The 24,300-nt window shown below is 45.1% G+C and overlaps 1 protein-coding gene across 1 annotated transcript in view; it reads left to right on the plus strand.

Moving 5' to 3' along the window:
* nkain1 (sodium/potassium transporting ATPase interacting 1) overlaps nt 1-24,300 on the plus strand; it is a 621,699-nt gene that overhangs the window by 391,514 nt on the left and 205,885 nt on the right. Inside the window, exon 2 of the mRNA XM_085962829.1 lies at nt 5,464-5,601. Within this exon, the coding sequence (XP_085818955.1) occupies nt 5,464-5,601 (138 nt within the window). The remainder of the gene's footprint in view (nt 1-5,463; nt 5,602-24,300) is intronic.

Raw genomic sequence — 24,300 nt, forward strand, 5'->3', positions numbered from 1 at the left:
CTCTCTAACAGAAAGCAGAGAGTTGGGATAAATGGTTCGTTCTCAGATTGGCAACCAGTAACTAGTGGTGTTCCGCAGGGGTCAGTGCTGGGTCCCCAACTCTTTACAATCTATATTAACGATTTGGAGGAGGGGACCGAGTGTAACATATCAAAGTTTGCAGATGATACAAAGATGGGAGGGAAAGTAGTGAGTGAGGAGGACATAAAAAACCTGCAAAGGGACATAGACAGGCTAAGTAAGTGGGCAGAGATTTGGCAGATGGAATACAATACTGGAAAGTGTGAGGTTATGCACTTTGGCAGGAAAAATCATAGAGCAAGTTATTATCTTAATGGCAAGAAACTGGAAAGTACTGTAGTACAAAGGGATCTGGGGGTCCTGGTGCACGAAACTCAAAAAGTTAGTATGCAGGTGCAGCAAGTGATTAAGAAGGCCAATGGAATGTTGGCTTTTATTGCTAGGGGGTTGGAATATAAAAACAGGGAGGTATTGCTGCAGTTGTACAAGGTATTGGTGAGGCCGCACCTGGAATACTGCATACAGTTTTGGTGTCCATACTTAAGAAAAGACATACTTGCTCTCGAGTCAGTACAAAGAAGGTTCACTCGGTTAATCCCGGGGATGAGGGGGTGGTCATATGAGGAGAGGTTGAGTAGATTGGGACTCTACTCATTGGAGTTCAGAAGAATGAGAGGCGATCTTATTGAAACATATAAGATTGTGAAGGGGTTTGATCGGGTGGATGCGGTGAGGATGTTCCCAATGATGGGTGAAACTAGAACTAGGGGGCATAATCTTAAAATAAGGGGCTGCTCATTCAAAACTGAGATGAGGAGAAACTTCTTCACTCAGAGGGTGGTAGGTTTGTGGAATTTGCTGCCCCAGAAAGCTGTGGAAGCTACATCATTAAATAAATTTAAAACAGAAATAGATAGTTTCCTAGAAGTAAAGGGAATAAAGGGTTACGGGGAGCGGGCAGGAAATTGGACATGGGTCTGGGTTCGGAATGGTCATGGCCCTGTGGGTAGTGGAGTGGGCCCAGGGGCCGTGTAGCCTTGTTCTGCTCCTACTGTGTTCTAATTCTGTTAGATTTCAGGAGATGGTTTTATTCCTGTTCCTGGCTGGGGTGGAGATCGCCTTTACAGAAGGTAAGTACTGTAGAAAATATAGGGACAGAGTAATCTCCTGGAAGAATTTCGATCGCCTAGATGGGTCGGAGAGGAATTTCCCAGATTTTTTTCTCCCAAATTGGCCATTGGGTCTTTATCTGGTTTTTCGCCTCTCCCAGGTGATCACATGGGTTCGGGTGGATGCAGAGTGATAGAAGATTTGAGGTTAGGATCAGATCAGCCATGATCTTATTGAATGGTGGAGCAGGCTCGAGGGGCCGATTGGCCTACTCCTGCTCCTATTTCTTATGTTCTTATGTATGTTCTTATGTGCCTTGTGATTGGTGCAGATTGTTGGTAGGTGAGTGATTGGGGGTCATGCATTGAGCAGTGTGTGAGACTCGTGGTGCAGTTGGTAGGAGACGGCTTTTGCAGATGCATTCACTGACCGTGACCAGTGGTCTGAGGTCATGAATCTTCTTTGGGCACTGGAGCCAGGTGGTGGGGAGGCGATACTGCTGGCAGTGACGGCCTCGGTGATGTACTCCCACATTGTTCTTTCTGGAGGGCCTCCTGGCCCCTGTGGGTAGAGTGCAAGTCTTGCAGTGTTGACCCCCTGCACAAAGCTGGAGTGCTGCGTGCGAGACCCTGGGTACCACTTCCCTGGCTTGCTCAGCCATTTGTGTCGGTGCTGAGGCATTTTTCTCATTTTTGAAGTTCGGAAGGGAATTCTGCTGTAAGAGCTGAATATTCACATTTTGGACTTTTTAATGCTAATTTTTTTTTTGAAGTTAGGAAGGGCTGAAATCTATATTGTTTCACTTCATTTTAATTTGTATTGCTTCAGTGTGCATGGCCCCTTTAATTCTCAGACCTCTTCATTGCCCACAATTCCTTGCGGGCTCCACAGCCTCGCTTCCAGAGGCTGTGGGAAGTAGCAACGCCGCTCCTGGACAGGAACTTGGTCTCGGATGCCTCCAGCAATGTCACCAGAACGGCTTTGCATGGAAGGTAAGCACTGCGCCAACAATCTCCTGCCCCCAGATGAATCTTGCCCCATTGGCATTGCGGCCATTAACTCCAGTTGCCAGTGACACCAGCAACTTTACTGGCAAACACGAATTTCTCCCCCATTAGCTTTCTTCCTGCTGTTTCTAGTTCAGATGTTGATGTACCTGCTGTATATTTTCCAGTAACTTCTGTTTTTGGATACAATTTGCAGTTTTTTTTAATTTACAAAGAAATTATGGGCAGAACTTTTAACGCTGGCGGGGGCTTCACAGTGGTAGCAGATCGGCTGCCCGTTATACACCCCACCCGATTTCCCTTTGGATCGATTTCATGCTATTTTTTTCTTTTTGGTTTCACATGAAGAAGTTCCCCTTCAGTTTATCCAAAACGCTGCTGCCCGTGTCCTATCCTGCACTAGGTACTGCTTGAACATCACCCCTGTCCTTGCTAACCTCCATTGGCTCCTGGTCCCCCCCAACTCCCCCAATTTAAAATCCCCATTCTCGTGTTTAAATCCCTTCATGAAACTGGCCCCTCCCCATCTCAGTAACGACCTCCAGCCCTACAATTTCCCTCCTCCCCCCTCCCCAGACTCTCTGTTTCACTGACTCTGGCCTTTTGTGCATCGCCCCATTCCCCAGCTCCACTCCGTGCGCCCCGCTCCACTATTGGTGGCCATGCCTTCAGCCATCTCGGCCCGATGCTCTGGAATTACATCTTTAAACCTCCTCCTCCACCTTTAAGACTCTCCTTAAAACTCAGCTCCTCGGCCAATCTTTTGCTCACTCCTCTAATATCTCCTTCTTTGGCTTGGCATCCATTTTTGTCTGATTCTGCCTCTGGTGAAGGTGCTGTATAAATGCAAGTTGTTGTTTCAGGATTGGCTTTGTACTTGAACGGGACTCATTTGCAGGGTTATGGGGAAGAAGTTGGTACTAAATTGGACAGCTCTTTCAAAGAGCCAGCACTGGCATGACTGCCCGAATGGCCTCCTTCCCACATTACAACTGTGACTGCACTTCAAAAAAAAAAAGTACTTCATTAGCTGTAAAGCGCTTTGGGACGTCCTGAGGTTGTAAAAGGCGCTATAGAAATGCAAGTTTGTTCTTTCTTTCTGCGCTGTAAGATTCTATGATTCTATGGGAGGGTAGCACTGCACTTTGAGTGAGAGTATCAAAATTGAAGGAGTGGTACAGTATTGAGGCTCAGACCTGACAGTGAAGTGCCTTGCAAGAACCAGAGACAATTTACCATTCCTCCATGCAGTGGTACAATCAGCAATATGTCTTGCTTATATTTGGTGCAAGGAATTATTTACTTGCGATCCATTGTTTAAATGGAAATGGATTTAGGATAAGTTTGTGCCCACTGGAGCACCATGGAAACATAGATTTTCCTTGGGATTTGAGCTGAGTCTTAAAGTTTTAATGAGGCTTATGTGATTTATGTGACCGCTTTGTTTCCTCATCCCTTCCTTCCCTAGTGACATTTATTGCTTGCTGTAGTAGGTAAAGAATTAGGGGAAAAGACTGAAGGTGTGGTCAAAGAGGTAGGTTTTGAGGAATCTTTTGAAGGTAGAGAGAGAGCCAACAAGGAGGAGGGGCTTAAGGGGTGTGCTCCGCAATTTAGGGCAAAGGCAGCTGAAGGATGAGCGAGGGGTGGACATACTGCACAGGAGGCCAGGGTTGGAAGAATGGAGAATGTGAGCAGGGACAGAGGCTTCGAGGGTGATGGATGACACCTTGGGTGAATGTCAGAGACTAGGATACAAGGGGTTAGTAAGGGATATTGCAGGCCTGATTGATTCGCTTTAGAAACTTTTAGTGTAATATTGCTGTGCTGTTTTAATTCAAATTGTGTGAATTTGGTTTGGGCCTCAGGTGGGCACAGATTGGCACATGGAGCAGTTGCTTTGTCGACATTGTGCCTGATTTGGGCGACAAGTCAAATTTCTCCCCTGACGTGTCTAATCTCACTGGCGTGAAACCTGAGGAGAACTGCATACTTAGATATTATATGGGACGTGAAGAGGGAAATGGAAATTTCTCATTTGATTTTCTTCCGTTCTCATTCTGAGAGCAGTGAATCCAGCATATGTTGTAGCTGTCATACGCAATGTGTGGAAGCTAAAACAGGCAGTGTGTCGAAGGTGCAACATACAGGAGGACAGAGCTGTAATGCGTAGTGTATCGGTGCTGTAATGTACAATGTGTCGGTGCTGTAATGTACAATGTGTCGGTGCTGTAATGTACAATGTGTCGGTGCTGTAATGTACAATGTGTCGGTGCTGTAATGTACAATGTGTCGGTGCTGTAATGTACAATGTGCCGGTGCTGTAATGTACAGTGTGTCGGTGCTGTAATGTACAGTGTATCGGTGCTGTAATGTACAGTGTATCGGTGCTGTAATGTACAGTGTATCGGTGCTGTAATGTACAGTGTATCAGTGCTGTAATGTACATTGGCCCAGATTTTGCGGTCAGCGGTGAGGCAACGTGTTCACCATTGAATTGGAAGAAAGCTGCCCACAAAGTTCTTGCGATCTCTGTGGCGAAAATTTTAGCTTTCTTGACCTTAATTTGATTGTAGCGCTGTCAAAAGGGGATTCTCAGTGTACATTAGCAGTGATGTCATCAAGCTGTCTAATTGAAGAATTTGCACAGACAGCAAACCAGGAAATAAAAAGCGCTGATTATCATTCCTTTTTTTTAAATGTTACAGCGAGTGAAATAAAGATTGGGACATACACATGGGTTTAGGCTAAAAGCTGAAATATCGTAAACAACCTTTAAAAAAATATTTTTTATTACTTGTAAAATCTTGTAATTTCTATCATAATGGTGAAATTTGACACTCCACAAATATAAAATTAGTTTTTCATGGCGAGAACGGTTGTTCCGCAGTCAACACGCCGTTAAAACCCCAGTTGCACCTATTTCAACAAAGTAATTTTTTTATGGGGTGTTTAATAGCGATATTAGAGCCGCAAAGTTCTTGGTCAGTTCAAGTGATTTCACTGAGTGCCGGCTGTGGAGAGTTCCACAGCGCAGCCTGTGATGGAGCACGGAATGACTGACCGCAACTTCAGGATTTCCACATTTATCTGCGCATGTGCTAAATCCTGAAGTTACAGTCAGTTTCAAAGGGGTAATGATGGCAAACACTGAGAGTTTCGTCGTCACTACCACCGCAAAATCCAGGCCAACGGTGCTGTAACATGCAGTGTGTCAATGTACAATGTGTTGGTGCTGTAACATGCAGTGTGTCAATGTACAATGTGTTGGTGCTGTAATGTGCAACATGTCGGTGTGAGAAGTCAATTTGTTTTCATTTTGTTTCAGGTAGCGGCTTTGGAGAGACAGATCTTTGATTTCCTGGGCTATCAGTGGGTCCCTATCCTGGCCAACTTTTTATACATTATGGCAATCATCCTGGGTATCTTTGGAACCATCCAGTACAGACCAAAATACTTAGTTATGGTAAGTGCATCATTTGACTTGTATTTGCTATTTAGAATTGAAATAAAAACTGAAAGATGCTACCTGAATGATCAGTGAGAGGCCCTTCTGGTGCAGTACAGATCAGGACCTTGTGACCAGAAGTTGTGTCCTGGTGTGCGTTGAATTAGATGGACAATGGTGGAGTGCATAACTTGCCCTAAGTGTCTCCAAGCCAATAGGTCAGGGTTCCACTTCGAATCTCTATCCAGTGACCTCCACCTCCCCTACACACCCCTTCTAAAAGGTGCTTGTCCACATGGACTCGGTCTAGAGGAGGATCAGGTTCAACTGTGCATCTCCCACAGTCGAGAAGCCTCCCGACACTTGCTGTCTGGAGCCGCAATGGCATATTGGCTGCTTGGATAAAGGATTGGAGGGTTTCCTGTGTCAATAAATCAGTACTACAGCACAAAAGAAAATTGGACGAAACAGGGTGGAGGAAGAAAGAAAGACCACACCTTGAGTATTGTGTGCAGCTTTGGTCGCCTTATCTGAGGAAGGATGTTCTTGCCATGGAGAGAGTGCAGCGAAGATTCACCAGACTGATACCTGGGATGGCAGGAATTACGTATGAGGAGAGATTGGGTCGATTAGGCTTATATTCGCTGGAGTTTAGAAGAATGAGAGGGGATCTCATTGAAACTTATAAAATTCTAACAGGACTAGACAGATTAGATGCAGGAAGGATGTTCCCGATGGCGGGGGAGTCCAGAACCAGGGGTCACAGTCTAAGGATAAGGGGTAAGCCATTTAGGACAGAGATGAGGAGGAATTTCTTCATCCAGAGAGTGGTGAACCTGTGGAATTCTCTACCGCAGAAGGCAGTTGAGGCCAATTCATTAAATATATTCAAGAAGGAGTTAGATATATTTCTTAAAGCTAAAGGGATCAAGGGATATGGGGAGAAGGCAGGGACAGGGTACTGAATTTGGATGATCAGCCATGATCTCATTAAATGGCGGAACAGGCTCGAGGGGCCGAATGGCCTACTCCTGCTCCTATCTTCTATGTTTCTATGAAAGGATGCCAGCACAACATTAATGCACCGTGGATTGAAACCCAGCCACTCCGAGGGCTGGACGTTACCACTAGAATATGCCCCCTGACATTTGTTCAGGTCATCGTCCCGGCAACACCAGCATCTCAGGAAGCTGACTCACTATTCTCCGTGCACTCTGCCCAGAGTTCAGGCCCGCTTGTTCTGCCAATCGAGTGCAGCAGACAGTCTGGAGGCAAATACAATCCTATAAATACCAGTGTGTATTTTTAACTCATTCAATGCTGACTTTACAAGAAATGAATGTGTGTGATATCGGTGTAGTGACACTGAAGTTGATTATTTGACCAATAGCTTGTCTGCTAATTTGATGGAAGCGCCAACCTATCCGTTGATGCATAAACTTTATTTCATCAGGAGTATAAATATGGTTGTTTTGAAAAATCTTACAGGCTTGTTTTGAAGTACAATTCCACGCACTCACTGCCCTGTGGAACTGTACCACACCAAGGGGGCCCTGTAGTGTAGGGTGACAGTAATCATAATATGGCTCAGGGACCGCTTACAGTCTGTACCTCCTTCATCAGTGGCCCACAGCAGACCTGCAGTTTGATGTGTCCCTGGGCCTCCATTCAGCCCACCTGACTGTGGGACAATGCTGGGATTCAGTATTGTTGCCTCTCCTCTTACTTTCTAGGCAAAGAAATGAAGAGAAAGTTATTGGGAAGTGGAGCAGTTGGAAAGGCTCTAATTAATCGTATAGCATCAGTTTAATAGAACTATTGGTCCTGTAAAACAAAAGCAAAATACTGCGGATGCTGAAAATCTGAACTAAAATCAAAAAATGCTGGAAATACTCAGCAGCTCAGGCAACATCAGTGGAGAGAGAAACAGAATTAACGTTTCAGGTCGGTGATGGAAGGTTCTGTCAAAGGGTCATCGACCTGAAACGTTAACTCTGCTTCCTTCTCCACAGATGCTGCCTGACCTGCTGAGTGTTTCCAGCATTTTATATTGTTCCTGTAGGTTGCTTCCCCACCACCTGTCCGCCCCCCCACCCCCCGCCACCCCCTCCACCTGTGGGGAAGTGACTGTCCTCCATTAGGAACCTTCTCAGTCGGGCAAATTTGAAATCCAGAGCTCAGTATGTGAGGAATCTTTGGTATAAGCCCAACGTCCCATCCTTCCACAGTGCAGTCAGTTGGGACATTCCTGAGAGAAGACGAAAAGCAACACCTCGCTTGGGGTGCAGGCCTCGACAGAAAAGTTTGTGAATAAATTGAGCAGCATCAGAGGCCTGAGAACCGGAAATGACCACCCTCTTGGCCAAAGACAGCGAGTGGTTCAACAAGACCCAGCAACAAAGGAGAAAAATAAAAACATCTTAACTCCAATACTTGACCTGCCAAACTGATGGTAGGATTGAGATGAGTGGCTTGTAATATTTTGCAGGAATATTATTGTATTTTATTTTTGTAAGATTTCCTTGATTTTATTTTACTAAGTTTTTGTTTCAATTCATCGCCAATAAGCGGTGACTCAAAACAGCATCTTATCCCATCTGTGTTGTTCAGTGGCTCTGCTCAGCATTGGCCCATGGGAAAAGGGATGGGGACATTCACATTAACCATCGATTGACACAACAAACACCAGCAATATTGTTCCATTGGAGCCTTGGCATCACACCGGAGGGTAGATTTTGACTTTGTGCGCTAGTGTAAAACGGGCGCTAGTGAGTCGGCAGCCCATTTTACATCTCTCCTTTTACATTGAAATCAATAGAAATAAAAACCAGGAGGGATGTAAAACGGGCCACCAATTCACTATCAACCCGTAAAGTCAAGATCTACCACCCCGCGCCCCCCCCCCCCCCGCATCCAGGAGTGCACAGAAAAGGCACAACTTGACAATACCTCATGATTGGGGCAAGAACAATAATCGAATTGGTAAGAGAGGAGATGGGAATAGAGTCCAGAAGCATTTGTGTTCAACTTTTCAGTGCAAGTGTTGAAAATAGGCTATTGTTGAAAATAGGCTATTGTTGAAGCTTATCTCAAGTGGACGCACCCCATTCCTCCCTGGTACTGCCTGTTCAAATATGCTGGGGTGGTGTATACAGTCAATCTATTCAAAGGAAGGCTTCAATATTTAGAAGCCAGCTGCCTTGTACTTCTGAATAGATCCCTGTGTGCTCACTCTTCGAAATGGCACCAAAGCCAACACTATTGATGATTAGAAAACACTGCTGGAGTGAATGCAATCAGAGTCGCTCGAGATCAGCCGAAAAGCTTCTTAAAAACAACTAAAAAATGGAAAAGACTGTTGTGGGCAGACTCTTTTGTAGAAGGGCTGCAAGTCTGAACCTTCACTTATCTCTTCCCTCCACAGATGCTGACTGACTTGCTGCGTGTTTCCAGTATTTACTGGGCGGAACTTTCAACTTGTGAGGGGACCTAAAACCGCCGGGATCGGATCGGCTGCCCGTTATACACCCCGCCCGGTTTTTCATTTCCGTTGCCTTCAATGGAAGGACGATCGGACAGGAGCGTATAACAGGCGGGCGATCCGATACCGCCCGTCTTACACTCCCGCAGAAGTTGAAAGCTCAGCTCACGGTTTTAGTTTCAACTCAGTTGCTTACTCAGATACCTCCAAGACTGAGTTATACAGCTCCGGCAATCAGAGGAGAGCAGATAATTGCAGGCAAATCAGCTAGATCTAATAAGATTTGCAATAGGTATCAGCGGGCAGCATTGACGGTTTTGGCAGAGTGCGTCTACCTCAGTGCCGTTTGTGGAATCTTGTGGTGCGCAAAATGGCTGCTGCATTTCCCTCCGTGGCCACAGTCACTAAACTTCAAAGTGATTTAATATATCTGAAGTGTTTCTAAAAGACATGATAAATTGCTGTTTTACAACTTGAAGACAGAGGGGGTTTCACCCTCCCTAATCTGAACAAATTAAATGCAATCCCAACTTGGATAGACGCACTCCATCAAAACCGTCAAAGGACTAAGTGCTGCTCGCTGATAGTTATTGCAAATCTTACTTGATCTAGCTGATTTGCCTACAATAAGCTGCTCTCCTCTGATTGCCTGAGCTGTATAACTCAGTCTTGGAGGTATCTGGGTTGCCATTTTCACATCTCTATAGGTCTTTCTGTTAACAGTTCTCCTTGGCTTAATTTGTTTTGTTCCATCTCGAGATGTGGGCATCGCTAACAAGGCTGGCATTTATTGCCCATCCCTAATTGCCCTTGAGAAGGTGGTGGTGAGCCTTCTTCTTGAACCATCCGTGTGGTGAAGGTACTCCCACAGTGCTGCTCGGTAGGGAGTTCCAGAATTTTGCCCCAGCGACTGATATATGCCCAAGTCTTGATGGTGTGTGACTTGGAGGGGAACTCGCATGCGCCTGCTGCCCGTGTCCTTCTAGGCGGTGGAGTTTGGGAGGTGCTACCAAAGAAACTTAATGCTGAATGAGACTCCTGATCCTGGTTTAATAAATGTGCTTGGTTGAAGTAAATAAGACACCCTAAACTTGAATGCTCGAAACAAGTTTGAAAATAATTGTGAACTGTCGATGCAATTGTGTGTGATTTTGAAATGACTTCTATTTTAAGTTTCTTTTTTATTAACTGAAACACCCGTTACATTAACGTCCAATTACACATGAACAGCCACAATTTGTGGTAATCACACACACAGTGGTAACGGTTCAGTGGTGTCCTAGCGACAGAGGAGAGAATGCATCCTGGAGGAGTAATAATAATTTATGTCTGGAAAGTGAAACAGGGGTCAACTAAATGAGTCAGAAGAGCTTTGACGTCAATGACCTAGCCAAAGATAATGGCAATCCCAGACATTGTAGAGTTATCAAAAGCTGCTTTTTGTTAATTTCTAATATTTATTTGCTAGAAACACAAGTAACTGAATAATAGCATAGATGCATTTAAGGGGAAGCTAGATTAAGTACATGAGGGTGAAAGGAATAGAAGGATATGCTGATAGGGTTAGATAATTTAGGGTGGGAGGAGGCTCGTGTGGAGCATAAACACTGGCACGGACCTGTTGGGCCGAATGGCCTGTTTCTGTGCTGTAAATTCTATGTAATATCTCTTGTTTATAAGAGGAAAAAAACTGCAGACATCGACCAGAGAAGGGCAGGAAAAGATTAGAAAGGTTTCCAGGGGGTTGTAGGCCTGGGTCAGACAGGAAAGTATGCTTGAAAGAGGTCAATGCATTAAGGCAGTTTTTTTTAGGGGCAAGAGAACATACAACAATAGCAACAACTTGCATTTATATGATGTAGTAAAACGTCCTAAGGTGCTTCAAACAAAATTTGACACAGAGCTGTAAAGTCTGTGTGTTCTAGTTGTAATTAATAACACACAGACTACAAGATTAAAGTTCAACAGGTCTTTACTGGTTGGAGGTCAGGACTATACTAAATACAATCTTACTACACAGTGCTTATATACCGGTGGTCACCACCGGTATTACGTATACAGCAGCCAGAGAAAGTAGTACATCTCTTAAGGTGGAACAGGTTACATACACCACAATCCTCCCTTTTTAGCTTAATAGTCATATCCCCATTTAACATAACATCATAACATATATACATATATAACTTCAGGTATAAACAGTTCAAAGGTTCAGTCTCTCAGGAGGCCTTCTGATTCGGTCTGGATAACGCCTTTCAGTGGTCTCTGATTCTTGTTGCTGAGGTGACTCTTCTTGTTGGTTTCCTATGTATTGGACGTCATCATCAGGTACAGTCCCTGCCGAGGTCGATGCTTCAGGTTCATTAACGTCTTCCACAGTTGTCTCTGTCGCAACCATGGGTTCGACCCTTGCTCTTGATTCTACCAGTTGATCTGCATGACGCCTTATCACATTGTTACCAATATCTACTGTGTACATCAGAGGTCCTTGTCTGGCCCGAATTGTTCCGGACTGCCATTTTTCGTTTCCATAGCCCCTTGCCAACACTGGTTGTCCTACTTCGAAACTTCGAGCGGACTTGTTATTAATATGCCGGAACTGTTTGTTTTCCACTTCCCTCCGCACATTTGGTTTTAACAAGTCCAACCTGGACCGCAACCTCCTGTTATAAAACATCATGGCAGGACTTTGGTTAGTCACTGCATGAGCGGCGTTTCGATACGCCATTAGGAAATTGTCCACCTTGTGCTGTAGCGGAATCTGATCATCGTTCATGGCCTTTATTGCCTTTTTGAATGTTTGGACAAATCTCTCGGCCAACCCGTTTGTCGCCGGATGATATGGGGCAGAGGTATAATGTTTCACCCCATTCTTCTTTAAGAATTTTTGGAATTCTTCCGACACGAACTGTGGTCCGTTGTCTGAACAGATCTGTTCTGGCAATCCGTTCCTTGCGAATATTGTTCTTAACACCGCAATTGTCTTTTCTGAAGTAGTGGTATTCATCTTGATCACTTCTGGCCATTTGGAATGTGCGTCCACCGCAATTAGGAACATGGAGTCCATGAATGGACCAGCAAAGTCAATATGTACGCGTTGCCATGGGGCTGAAGGCCATTCCCATGGGTGTAGTGGTGCGATCGGAGGTGCATTTTGCACTTTTTGGCACCCAGCGCAGCTTTTCGTCAACTCCTCTATCTGTTGGTCAATACCCGGCCACCATACATAAGCCCTAGCAAGACTTTTCATCTTAACTCCCCCCAGATGACCTTCATGCAGTTCTTTTAGAACTCTTTCCCTTAACTTGGGAGGAATAATCACTCTTGTCCCGTACATCAAAGTACCATGGCAGACGGACAGCTGGTCTCGCCTTGCCGAGAATGCCGGTAACAGAGGATCACCACGTGTTGGCCATCCTTTCACTGTCACCTCGTAGACTCTGGACAGTGTCGGGTCATTCCTGGTTTCTCTTTCAATACTTGCATTGGTGACTGGTAAACACTCGATGGTCGAATGAAATAACTCAACGGGGTCAACTTTCGTCGTTTCTTCTTCTTCAGGTAGTGGCAAGCGCGACAGCCCATCAGCATTGCCATGCTGCTTCGTACCTTTGAATTCTATTTGATATTGATGTGCCCCTAGGAAAAGGGACCATCTCTGGAGACGCTGTGCTGTCATCACTGAAACACCCTTCTTAGGGTTAAAAATGGATACCAACGGCTGATGGTCTGTCAGAAGTGTGAATTTTTGGCCCTGCAGGTAATGATTAAACTTCTTCACTCCCCATACAAGGCTGAGAGCCTCCCTATCAATCTGCGCATAGTTGCGCTCAGCGGCGGTCAATGATCTGGATGCAAACGCGACTGGCCTTTCCGTGCCATTTGGCAACTTGTGTGAGAGTACTGCCCTAATACCATATGGAGAAGCATCACAAGCCAACCGAATAGGCAGTGTCGGGTTGAAGTGAGCCAACACTTCCTCTGAGGTGATCAATTCTTTGCTTTTGCGAAATGCCTTCTTACAGTTTTCGCTCCATTCCCATGGTACCCCCTTCTGTAAAAGAGTGTTTAGCGGGTGCAGTACCGTGGATAGATTTGGAAGAAATTTATGGTAATAGTTAATCAATCCTAGAAACGACCTCAACTGAGAGACATTATCCAGAGCGGGAGCCTTTACAACTGCCTCTATCTTGTCAGGAGACTTATGAAGCCCCTCCCGGTCAATGACATGACCACAGTACGAGATCCGCTTCTGGAAGAACTCACATTTCTGCCGATTAACTCTAAGTCCATACTCTTTCAGTCTGTTGAGCACCAGTTCCAAGTTTGCAAGGTGTTCTTCATCACCATCACCTGTAATCAGAATATCATCCAGGTAACATTGTGTGCCTGGAATTCCCTGTAATACCTGCTCCATGGCCCTCTGCCAAATTGCTGGAGCCGATGCCACTCCAAAAACCAGCCTATTGTACCGGTACAAACCTCGATGCGTGTTGATCGTGTGGTATTGGCGTGACTCTTCTTCAACCTCCATCTGCAAGTACGCCTGCGCCAGGTCTATCTTGGTGAAGTGTTTCCCGCCAGACAATGAAGCAAAAATATCCTCAATCCGCGGAAGCGGATACTGCACCGTGTGAAGCACCGGATTAACGGTGATTTTGAAATCTCCACAGATGCGAACCTTCCCTGGTTCTCCTGGCTTGTTGCTTGAAGGACGTTTCATAACGGGAACAATGGGCGTAGCCCACTCACTCCAATCTACCTTAGACAGTACACCTGAACGTTCTAGCGCTTCCAGTTCCGCTTCTACAGTAGGTCGTATTTTGGGTGTGCATGTTCATCAATCTTGATGTTTGCCGTAATTCCTCTCAGTGTTCCCAGTCCCTGCTGGAACACCTCTTTAGCATCATCCAATATTCTGGACAATCGTTTAGGTTTGACATCTGTTTCCCCGGAATCTACCGTTAGTGCCTTCAAGGAGTGCCAGTCCATATTCATTTTCCTAATCCACTCCCGTCCCAGTAGTGGTGGACCTCCTTCAGGTAGCACATATAAGTCCATTACTTGGCTTTCTTCACCCTTGTGGACCACTTTTACCTCTATCTTTCCGATAGGGTACACTCTTTGCCCCGTGTATGTTTTCAATATAATCTCCGTATCCCGTAGGGGAATATGTTGGAATAACCTTTTGTAATCTTTCTTATTCATGACCGTCAATGCCGATCCAGTGTCCAATTCCATCTTTACTTGGACTCCTGCTATCTGAAGGGTGACCCAAATTGTCTGGAGATCTGCATCCTTACCAACATTGTGTACTCTTAAGCTACCCAGTTCATTACTGCTAGCGTCTGAATCTGACTTCTGTTCGGTCGAACTGTTCTTTGTCACCTTGTGTACCTTTATGTATTTTCCTTGCGGTGACTTTTTGTTGCTGGTCTTCTTTCCTGACCGGCATACTTTAGCTATGTGGCCAAGCCTGCCACACGTTCTGCATTCTTGGTTTTTAAACCAACACTGGTTCTGATCGTGCGTTGTCTTTCCGCAACGATAACATTTTACAGTACTCAAACCCAATTTATTTGTACTGAGTTCCGGTGACCGTAGCTGCATTACTGCCGTGCCTCTCGCTGCGGCTTCGTGTGCTGCTGCCATAGTGACCGCTTTCTCAAGCGTCAGCTCATTCTCCTCGAGCAATCGCTTTTGTGTATCTTCTTTTAATAAACCACACACAAATTTATCTCGTAGCGCCTCTGTCAGTCTCATTCCGAATTGACAGTACTTTGCTAGCTTACGCAATTCCATTAAATATTCAGCATTGCTTTCATCCTTCAGCTGCCTTCTGCTGTAAAATTTAAATCGTTCCGCTAGCATCAGCGGCGTGGGGTTTAGGTGATTTTTCAAGACAGTAACAATCTCCTCGACCGTCTTATCCGCCGGTTCATCTGGTGATAAAAGGTGTTTCAATTGCCCGTATGTCTTCGCACCCATTAAGTTTAATAATGTTAGTGCTTTCTCTTCATCTGGGATTTTATTTGCTTTACAATAATTTTGTATGCGTTCTTTCTCTTCATCTGGGATTTTATTTGCTTTACAATAATTTTGTATGCGTTCTACATACATAGCCCAATCTTCGATGTCGCTATCAAAGGTATTAATGTTCCCATGTTTAGGCATCGTTGCAATTTAATTTATTTTTATTTTTATCCAAGATGGCGGTTTCTGCGCTCTTGTCTTCGTCCTCCGCCTACAAAATGGCGGTTTTCCCGCGCTTGGCGGTCTTCACCCATCCCCCGACGCTGTCTCCGCTTCACCGCGGCTCTCGCGCCTTCAGTTGCCCCCAGACGCTGCGCCTTTTTAGCCCAAATGCGGCCCGGCCCTTATCACCAGCCGCGATCGATGTCCCCGCACTGCGCCTTTCGGCCCGAATGCGGCCCGGCCCTTATCTCCGGTCGCGATCGATCTCACCGCCCTTATTCCTCCGTCTTCCCTCCCCGTCTGTACAGCCAACGCGGCCGACTTTCTGGTCGCGTCGCTGCCCGGCTTACCCACTACCGAGGTGGAAAGAAGATAGCTGACAGCCGCTGATGGAGGCTTCGAGTTCAGGATGTCTTCTGCACTCTGGTTTCTCGATGTCTGCCGCGCGACGTGTCTTCCAGCAGGGTGATGAGGGTGGAAGCCTCTCTTCGACGTCCGTTCTGTGGACGAAGCCGCCGTGGATATAACTGCCGCAGGGTAAGAATCTGACTCGTCGCCACTGTAAAGTCTGTGTGTTCTAGTTGTAATTAATAACACACAGACTACAAGATTAAAGTTCAACAGGTCTTTACTGGTTGGAGGTCAGGACTATACTAAATACAATCTTACTACACAGTGCTTATATACCGGTGGTCACCACCGGTATTGCGTATACAGCAGCCAGAGAAAGTAGTACATCTCTTAAGGTGGAACAGGTTACATACACCACAAGAGCCACATAAGGAGATGATAAGGGCAGAACGAGGTAGCGTTTTAAGGAGCATCTTAAAGGAGGAAAGAGAGGCGGAGAGGTTTAGGGAGGGAATTCCAGAGCTTAGGACTTAGGCAGCTGAAGGCTCAGCCGCCAATGGAGGAGCGATTAAAGTTGGAGATGCACATAAGGCCAGAATTAGAGGAGCGCAGAGATCGTGGAGGGTTGTAGGGCTGGAGGAGGTTACAGAGATGGGGAGGGACGATGCCATGGAGGGATTTGAAAACAAGGATGAGAATTTTTAAATCGAGGTGTTGCTCAACCGGGAGTCAATGCAGGTGGTATCTGTTGGGAGTGATGCCCAACAGTGCAGTCTCAGCAAAGATACATCCAGCATAGAATATTGACTTGATTCCTGTAACCGTCCCTTTCCAAAAGTGACCGTAAGCCCTTCATCAGCTAGATGAATTACCATTATGGTTACAGAGAACCTGCCTTACAATGGACCGGGGACAAAGAGCTGATTGAAGCGTGAATTGAAGCCAAACGCTTTAATCAGCTCAAGGTCTCTGTCCTAGTGTAAAACATGCTTGGGAGGCTATTCATGACCATTAGTGGAACAGTCACATATTGAGCTCTGGCAGTTGATAAAATGTAGGCTCTTATTGAGTGGTTAATGCCCGCTGTCTCAGCCAATTGGATAGAGTAACCCTAATACTCATTTGATATTACGGTAATTTTTAACAATTCGGACTCTTTTTCCCAAAGCATTTCCTGAAGTAAACAGGCCGAATCTTCTATGAACTTAAACCCATGTCTCCATTCGCTGTCACATTTGTTTTAGTGCAGCTCAGATCTAACAATGAACTCAAATCCCAGTAAACTGCTCACAGGAGAGTAACTCTCTACACCTCCGATCACTTCAGAAGGCAGGAGCTTTGAATTTACTAGATCATTTTGTACAGGCTTAACCACTGTTCAGATTTATTGAGAAGTATAAAATTATATTTAGAATCAAAAGGATATAAGGCAAGATACTGTCCAGCACAATTATCAAGTTTACATTATATACGAAGTGGGTTGTGCCATGAATCAGTCATTCATGAAAGAAAGACTTATGAAATAATACTGAGCGGCCTACGGGTGGCGCTGTCCAGGGAGAGTATAAATACTCGGGCACGGGCCCAGCTTGCGCAGGACATTCTTAACAGGAACTAGTGAAGGACACAACTAGACCTCCATGTTGTAAAACAGTTGATTAAAGCTTTGTTTAACGCTTAGACCAAGTGCCTAGTAGTTTTCTTACGTCAGGTTGACTGCATTGAATCGGTCTGTAGTTCTTCCTGCTTCTCTCAGAAAGCCACAGTGGTACATACTTAAGCCGCACTTATGAAGTTCTATTCTCCCCTGTCCCATGTAGCAGCCCAATGAATCCAAAACTACTGGGATAGAAATAGGACCTCACGCCCATTTTATGGGTGTAAAACGGGCACGACGAAGGCTAATTTCGAAGACCAACATCCTGCGTCCCAAGAACGCCTGAAAGAATTCCAGCCTGATATTGGGTTGGGCCATTTTTCAGCCGGCAAGATGGCCACCTAAAACAACTGTTGGGCCCCTTACATATGCTTGCACATTTCCACTTCTGCCTGAAACAGGTCTGAAAATTGTAGATGGCAGTGTGTTAAATTGAGATTCAGTATGTTGTCATGGTCAAGATTGTTTCTAATTAGCTTTAGGAGCCGTCTGATGGCTCAGCAAAGTGTGTTGCCCTGCGTGATACTGAGACATATAGAACCAGGGAGATCCCACGTTTGTGCCCGGCCTGGGCTGAGAAAGTTGATGCCAGTCGGAATAGCCACAGAGGTGGTTCAACTGGTTTTTAGCGACTCTGGGGAAGGGCAAACCCAAGCGGGCATCTCACTCCTGATCATTATCCATCACGAGCCTGCTGGAAAGTGCAAGAGTGGATGTTGGGTGCGGAGAGGATTTGGTAAAGCTGTGGTGCCTCAATGGAATAGCCTGCGGACACGATGGGGGCAATTTTAACTCAGCTCGCCAGGAGGGAAACCCATGGGGTTGGGTGGAACTTCAATGGAGAGTAAAATGGGGCGAGCTGTATGAAACATGGCCACCGGGATGAGCTAACACTCGGCTCCCACTTCCCAGGGAACGTGTTGCCTTGAGGAAAGGTGCGTTGGGGGGGGGGGGTAATAAATTGAAACAGAAATGCTCTTTGAGTTGCACGGCATCCGAGAATAGGCAAAAGCCTGAAAGAATCACTCACTGCAGGAAGCTGTAGGTACATTAATTTGTTTGGACTCCCCTGGTAGAACTTGTGTAGGTTTGCCATGCATGTGATTGTAGACAAACCACAGTTACAACTAGTTCCATTCTGCACTGTGGTGTTGACGGTGTAGGAGAACAGTGTTTAGAAGTAATCACCTCTTCAGTCAGTGATGTGAATCTGTTCAGAGGCAGATTTTAATTGTTTTTCTGCTCTTCTAAATGAGTAATTTTACACAAAATTCCGTAACCGAAGCCACAGCAGTTTATCTGACACAGTCTTACCTGATGCAGTCTCGGAGGGTGAAACCTCCCTGAGCACTGTTGGCAAGTGAACACGTTAGCATGTTTGGATAAAATTCTTATGTCTGCTATTTTAACAATACATTTACCTGTTGGCTTATACTTTAACATGTTGACTATTAATCGCAAGGTGTAAGTTCTACTGCTGACATGTAGGCGCATCAGAATTTGCCAAGTCTAATAGCAGAAAGAGGTAGAAGTTGGAATCCTTGCTTGAGGTCAGGGCAGTGATGTAGTCTATTTGCTACTTGGAGCTAAATTTACCCATCCGCCGCTCCCCCCCCCCCCCCGCCCCACCCCCAGTATTTGCTTTACTTCTGCTAAATCATAGAATGCTAGAATCATACAGCATTGAAGGAGGCCATTTGGCCCATCATGCCTGTGCTGGCTGGCTAAAAAAAATTGAAAATTTGGTAACATTATCCATTAATTCCTTCACATAATTGAGTGGCGCAGGTAGGATTTCCATTCTAAGGTTTTCACTATATAGTTTGCATCCCACCCACCTCCAGAGGCTGTAGAAGCCATTTGATGATGGATAACTGGCTCATGGACTCCATACTTGCAGCTGGGCTGTGTGCGACACTGTCATAAGAATACATGCACAGGAGTAGACATTCAGCCCCTCGAGCCTGTTCCGCCATTCAGTTAGATCATGGCTGATCTGTATCTTAACTCCATCTATCCACCTTGGCTCCATAACCCTTAACACCCTTGCCTAACAATTCTATCAATCTCAGTTTTGAGGTAGGGGTATGTAAAACTGCTGAGTGCTGAGAGCCTTCATATCTTTTGAACGCAGGGCTGTCAATCAAACCAGATAGAAACAGAGTCAATGTTTCAGGTCGGTGACCTTTTCGTCAGAACTGGAAAAAAGCAGGAAATGGAACAGGTTTAGGGGCTGGGAAAAGGGGGAGGGGATGAAAGAACAAAAGGGAAGGTCAGTGATAGGATAGAAAGCAGGAGAGATTAAGAGACATTGAGAGACATTAAGAGATATTCAAGGTGAGAGGAGGTGGTAATGGGGCAGGTTAAGGAACAAAGGATGGCTCTAGATGGGGTGTGAATTGCACTGGCAGAGTGAGGGACAGCTGCCATGTGGGAGGGAAGAAGGGAAAAATATATATATATACATTCATGCCTGTCATCAACCAACATCTTGTAAACAAAACTGCAGGTGCTCGGAATTGTGAGTTGTGACAGGGAATACATTTCCACACTGCCTTGAGTCATCGTTAGCCAATTCTGTTAATTCAGGATGTTGTGATTGATCTTCTTTTGGAGTTACAATGCCTGTCTGGTGAATACTGTTAGAGTTTCAAAAAATCAAATGGCATGAATTTTACAAGTTGTGACTGTGCCTTGTGATCTTTTGTTTGAGATGTTATTATGAAAAGGAAAAGTCTTTTTATTTTTAGTTGCTGCTGGTAAAATCACAATTTTTAAACGTTGCTCCTTCAATGTTGATGGTAGAGTGAGTGATTTGAGTTTGCCTGGAGCCCTAATGTGTTTTCCTTTGGCCAGTTTTCTCGCCTTGTCTCCGAAAGAGCCACAGTTCGCCCCGAATGCCGCCTCACAAGGTGGGTTGGTTCCCTGCCTCCGGAGGCAAAGAGCCAGTGGCAGCAAATGTAAATGGCCACTGCTGGATGTCAGAGGGCAGCCACCTAGGTCTGGCTGTCAACTGCTGTGATCTTTTTCAGCTGCAGTACAATAGGATTATTGTCCTAACAGAAACCCAGGCTGAAACTCCCAGTGTAGTACTGAGGGAGCGCTGCACTGTCAGATGAGTCATTAAACCGAGGCTCTGTCTACCCTGTCAGGTGGGCGCAAAAGATCCCATGGCACTATTTCGAAGAAGAGGAGGGGAGTTCACCCCGGCAATGTTCCCTTTAATTTTTTTGTTTCCTGTGCGGGCCCTTTAATTTTGCGGTATCTCTTCCAGCGGTAGTAGCTGGTGAGCAGCGGATGCGGGACCTCGCGATTGCGCACCTTAGAGGGAACATTGCTCCCCAGTATCCTGGCCAATATTTATCGTTCTATCAACATCACTAAAGACAGATTTTCTGGTCATTATCACGTTGTTGTTTGTGGGAGCTTGCTGTGCTCAATTCTGGCTGCCGCGTTTCCTACATTACAACAGTGACTACACTTCAAAAAGTACTTCATTGACTGTAAAGCACTTTGGGACATCCTGAGGTCATGAAAGGCGTTATATAAATGCAAGGTCTTCTTACTTCTTTGACCATCAAACCTCAGAAACAGCAAATGTTCAGGTACCAAAATAGGCAAGCCTGAACCCTTTAAAGAATATAATCTGAGTCCTCTTAGTTTCTTTGAAACAAATCTGGGTTTTTTGTTGTCAGTCTTTTGGGTTAGTGACAGGTTAAATGTTGAGGCTGTGTAGATAGTAAGACAATATTGTATTTCTCCTCCAAATATATGACCTCACAGGAACCTCTTGATTGTATTACAGTACTACCTTGTTAGTTCTCTCTGACCCCGCCAACATCAGATATGGTGTTAGGGAGATGAACTATGCTCAGTCACCAGGAAGTATTTCTTTACACAGACGATGCTGAACAGCTGGAGCGGGTTGTCTGGGAGGTGGTTGAAGACAAGACCTAGAACTGATTTAGGAAGCAGCTAAATCCTGCAATGGGAGGTCAGTAGGGTTGGTATTTTCGAAGGATGAGATCACGTGTCTGGAGGGCTTTCTCCATCCAAACCTATTTTGTGATATGCCGCTGTCACATAACCACTGAATGCAGGTTACAATTTTAGAAAGAGAGAACAAACTTGCATTTATATAGCACCTTTCACAACCCCAGGATATCCCAAAGTGCTTTACAACCAATGAAGTACTTCTGAACTTCAGTCACTGTTGTAATGTAGGAAATGCGGCAGCCAATTTGCACATAGCAAGGTCCCACAAATAGCAATGTGATAATGACCAGATAATCTGCTTTTAGTGATATTGGTTGAGGGATACCAGGGCGAACTCCTCCGCTGTTCTTCGAATAGTACCATGGGATCTTTTACATCCACCTGTGAGGAGAGACGGGGCCTCGGTTTAACGTCTCATCTGAAAGACGGCACCTCTGAGAGTGCAGCACTCCCTCAGTACTGCACTGGGCGTGGTGGCCCGGATTTTGTGCTCAAGTCTCTGGAATGGGCCTTGAACCCACAACCTTCTGACTGAGAGGCGAGAGCGCTATGATTGGATAGGCAAGAGCGGAACCAAGTGAGAGCGGTCCCACTCAGCTGGGCAACGGAGGAGAGGCACTGGAAGAGGATGGTTTGGTCAACCATGTCAAAGGCTACAGAAAATGTGCCACAGTCACATAAACAGGGCCAATCCGGTTAAACAAGAACTGGATTCATTTGTAGCTATTTCACAATACAAACCAGCTATGAAACGATCAAAGCTCATTGACAAAACAATGGTTGGTGATGTGAAACAGTTAAATTGAATTCAATTAAATTTGAGCCATGTTCTGAATATATCACAGAATGTGCGAGGCAGGAAGACATGGGGGTTGCATCTGTGTGTGTGCATGCACTAATTATTATTTCACACTAATGCCTGACTCATTTCATTTCTTGAAGTGTTTTTTTATTATTAAATTCTTTAAATTGTTTAATTTGCATATAAATATTGAAAAACCTGAAAAGCTGTGATTTGCAATGAAACCTTTGCACAGAATGTTGTCACACGACATTTAATGTCTCTGGTATTGTGGTGAAAGCTAAGTGTACACATTAATATGCCAATGGATATTATAAAATGCATCTGAATATCTGCCTGAAGTGTAAGTGAGTAAGAAATCTTCTGGTCGCTATGTGCTCCAATTCTGACCTCTTGTGCATCCTGACTTCCTTCACCCCACCATTGGAGGCCATGACCTCAGCTGCCTGGGCCTTAAGCTCTGGAATTCCCTCCCTAAACCTCTCCACCATTCTCTCCTCCTTTAAGACACTTCTTAAAACCTACCTCTTTGACCAAGCTTTTGATCACCTGTCCGAATATCTCCTTATGTGGCTCGGTGCCAATTTTCTTTTGTTTGATAATCGCTTCTGTGAAGCACCTTGGGCTGTTTTACTACGTTAAAGGTGCTATATAAATGCAAGTATACATAAGATTACATAGGATACACGGAACAGAAACAGGCCATTCGGCCCAACCAGTCCATGCCGGCGTTTATGCTCCATTTGAGACTCCTCCAGTCTTTCCTCATCCAACTCTATCAACATAACCCTCTATTCCCTTCTCCCTCATATGCTTGTCTAGCCTCCCCTTAAATGCATCTATACTATTCGCTTCAACCACTCCCTGTGGTAGCGAGTTCCATATTCTCACCACTCTTTGGGTAAAGAAGGTTCTTCTGAATTCCCTATTGGATTTCTTGGTGACTATCTTATATTGATGGCCTCTAGTTATGCTCTTCCCCACAAGTGGAAACATTCTCTCGGTTTCCACTCTATCAAAACCGTTCGTCATTTTAAAGACCTCTATTAGGTCACCCCTCAGCCTTCTTTTTTCAAGACAAAAGAGACCCAGCCTGTTCATCCTTTCCTGATAGTTATACCCTCGCATTTCTGGTATCATCCTTGTAAATCTTCTTTACAACCCTCTCCAGTGCCTCTATATACAGTCATTGCGGCACAGAAGGAGGTCATTGGGCACATCGAGTCCGTGCCGGCTCTCGGTAGAACAATCCAGTCAGTCCCATTCCCTCGCTCTATCCCTGTAGCCCTGCAAGCTTATTTCCCTCAAGTGCCTATCCAATTTCCTTTTGAAATCATTGATCGTCTCCGCTTCCACCACCCTCGTCGGCAACGAGTTCCAGGTCCTCACCACTCGCTGTGTAAAAAAAATTCTTCCTCACATCCCCCCTGTATCCCTTGCCCAAAACCTTAAATCTGTGTCACCTAGTCCTTGTACCATCAGCTAATGAGGACTGTCTTTCTCTGTCTACCTTGTCCAAACACGTCATAATCTCGTACACCTCTATCAAACCACCCCTCAATCTCCTTTGCTCCAAGGAGAACAACCCCAGCTTCTTAAAACCCATTTAGACAACATCTGCTACATTCCCTACATCAACCTTCTCTGTTACTTCATCAAAAAATTCAATTGGATTAGTCAAACACAATCTGCCTTTTACAAATCCATGCTGGCTCTCCTTAATTAACTTAAACCTCTCCAAGTGCCTGTTAATTTTTTTCCTGATTATTGTTTCTAAAACCTTACCCAGCACTGATGTTAAACTGACCGGCCTGTAATTACTAGGATTGTCCTTACACCCTTTCTGGAACAAGGATGTCACATTTACGACTTTTCAATCCTCTGGCACCTCCATTGTCTACTCTCTCTGTTACCTCTTCAAAAAATTCAATGAGGTTGGTCAAGCAAGACTTTCCCTTTTGAAATCCACGCTGACTACTCATCATTACTATATTTTGGTTTCTAGATGTTCTTCTATTATCTCCTTTAGTAGGAATTTTATTATTTTTCCTATCACCGATGTTAAGCTGACTGGTCTATAGTTCCCTGGACATGTTCTATCCCCCTTCTTAAATATTGGTATTACGTTAGCTATCCGCCAGTCCTCTGGCACTACACCTTTTTCTAACGCCTCTACTATCTTTTCCCTAGATTCTTTTAAAATGCGTGGATGCAATCCATCCGGACCAGGGGTTTTAT

The sequence above is a fragment of the Somniosus microcephalus genome, chromosome 20 (genome assembly GCF_052327205.1).
Source record: "Somniosus microcephalus isolate GS21.2 chromosome 20, FLI_Smic_1.0, whole genome shotgun sequence".
Classification (NCBI taxonomy): domain Eukaryota; kingdom Metazoa; phylum Chordata; class Chondrichthyes; order Squaliformes; family Somniosidae; genus Somniosus; species Somniosus microcephalus.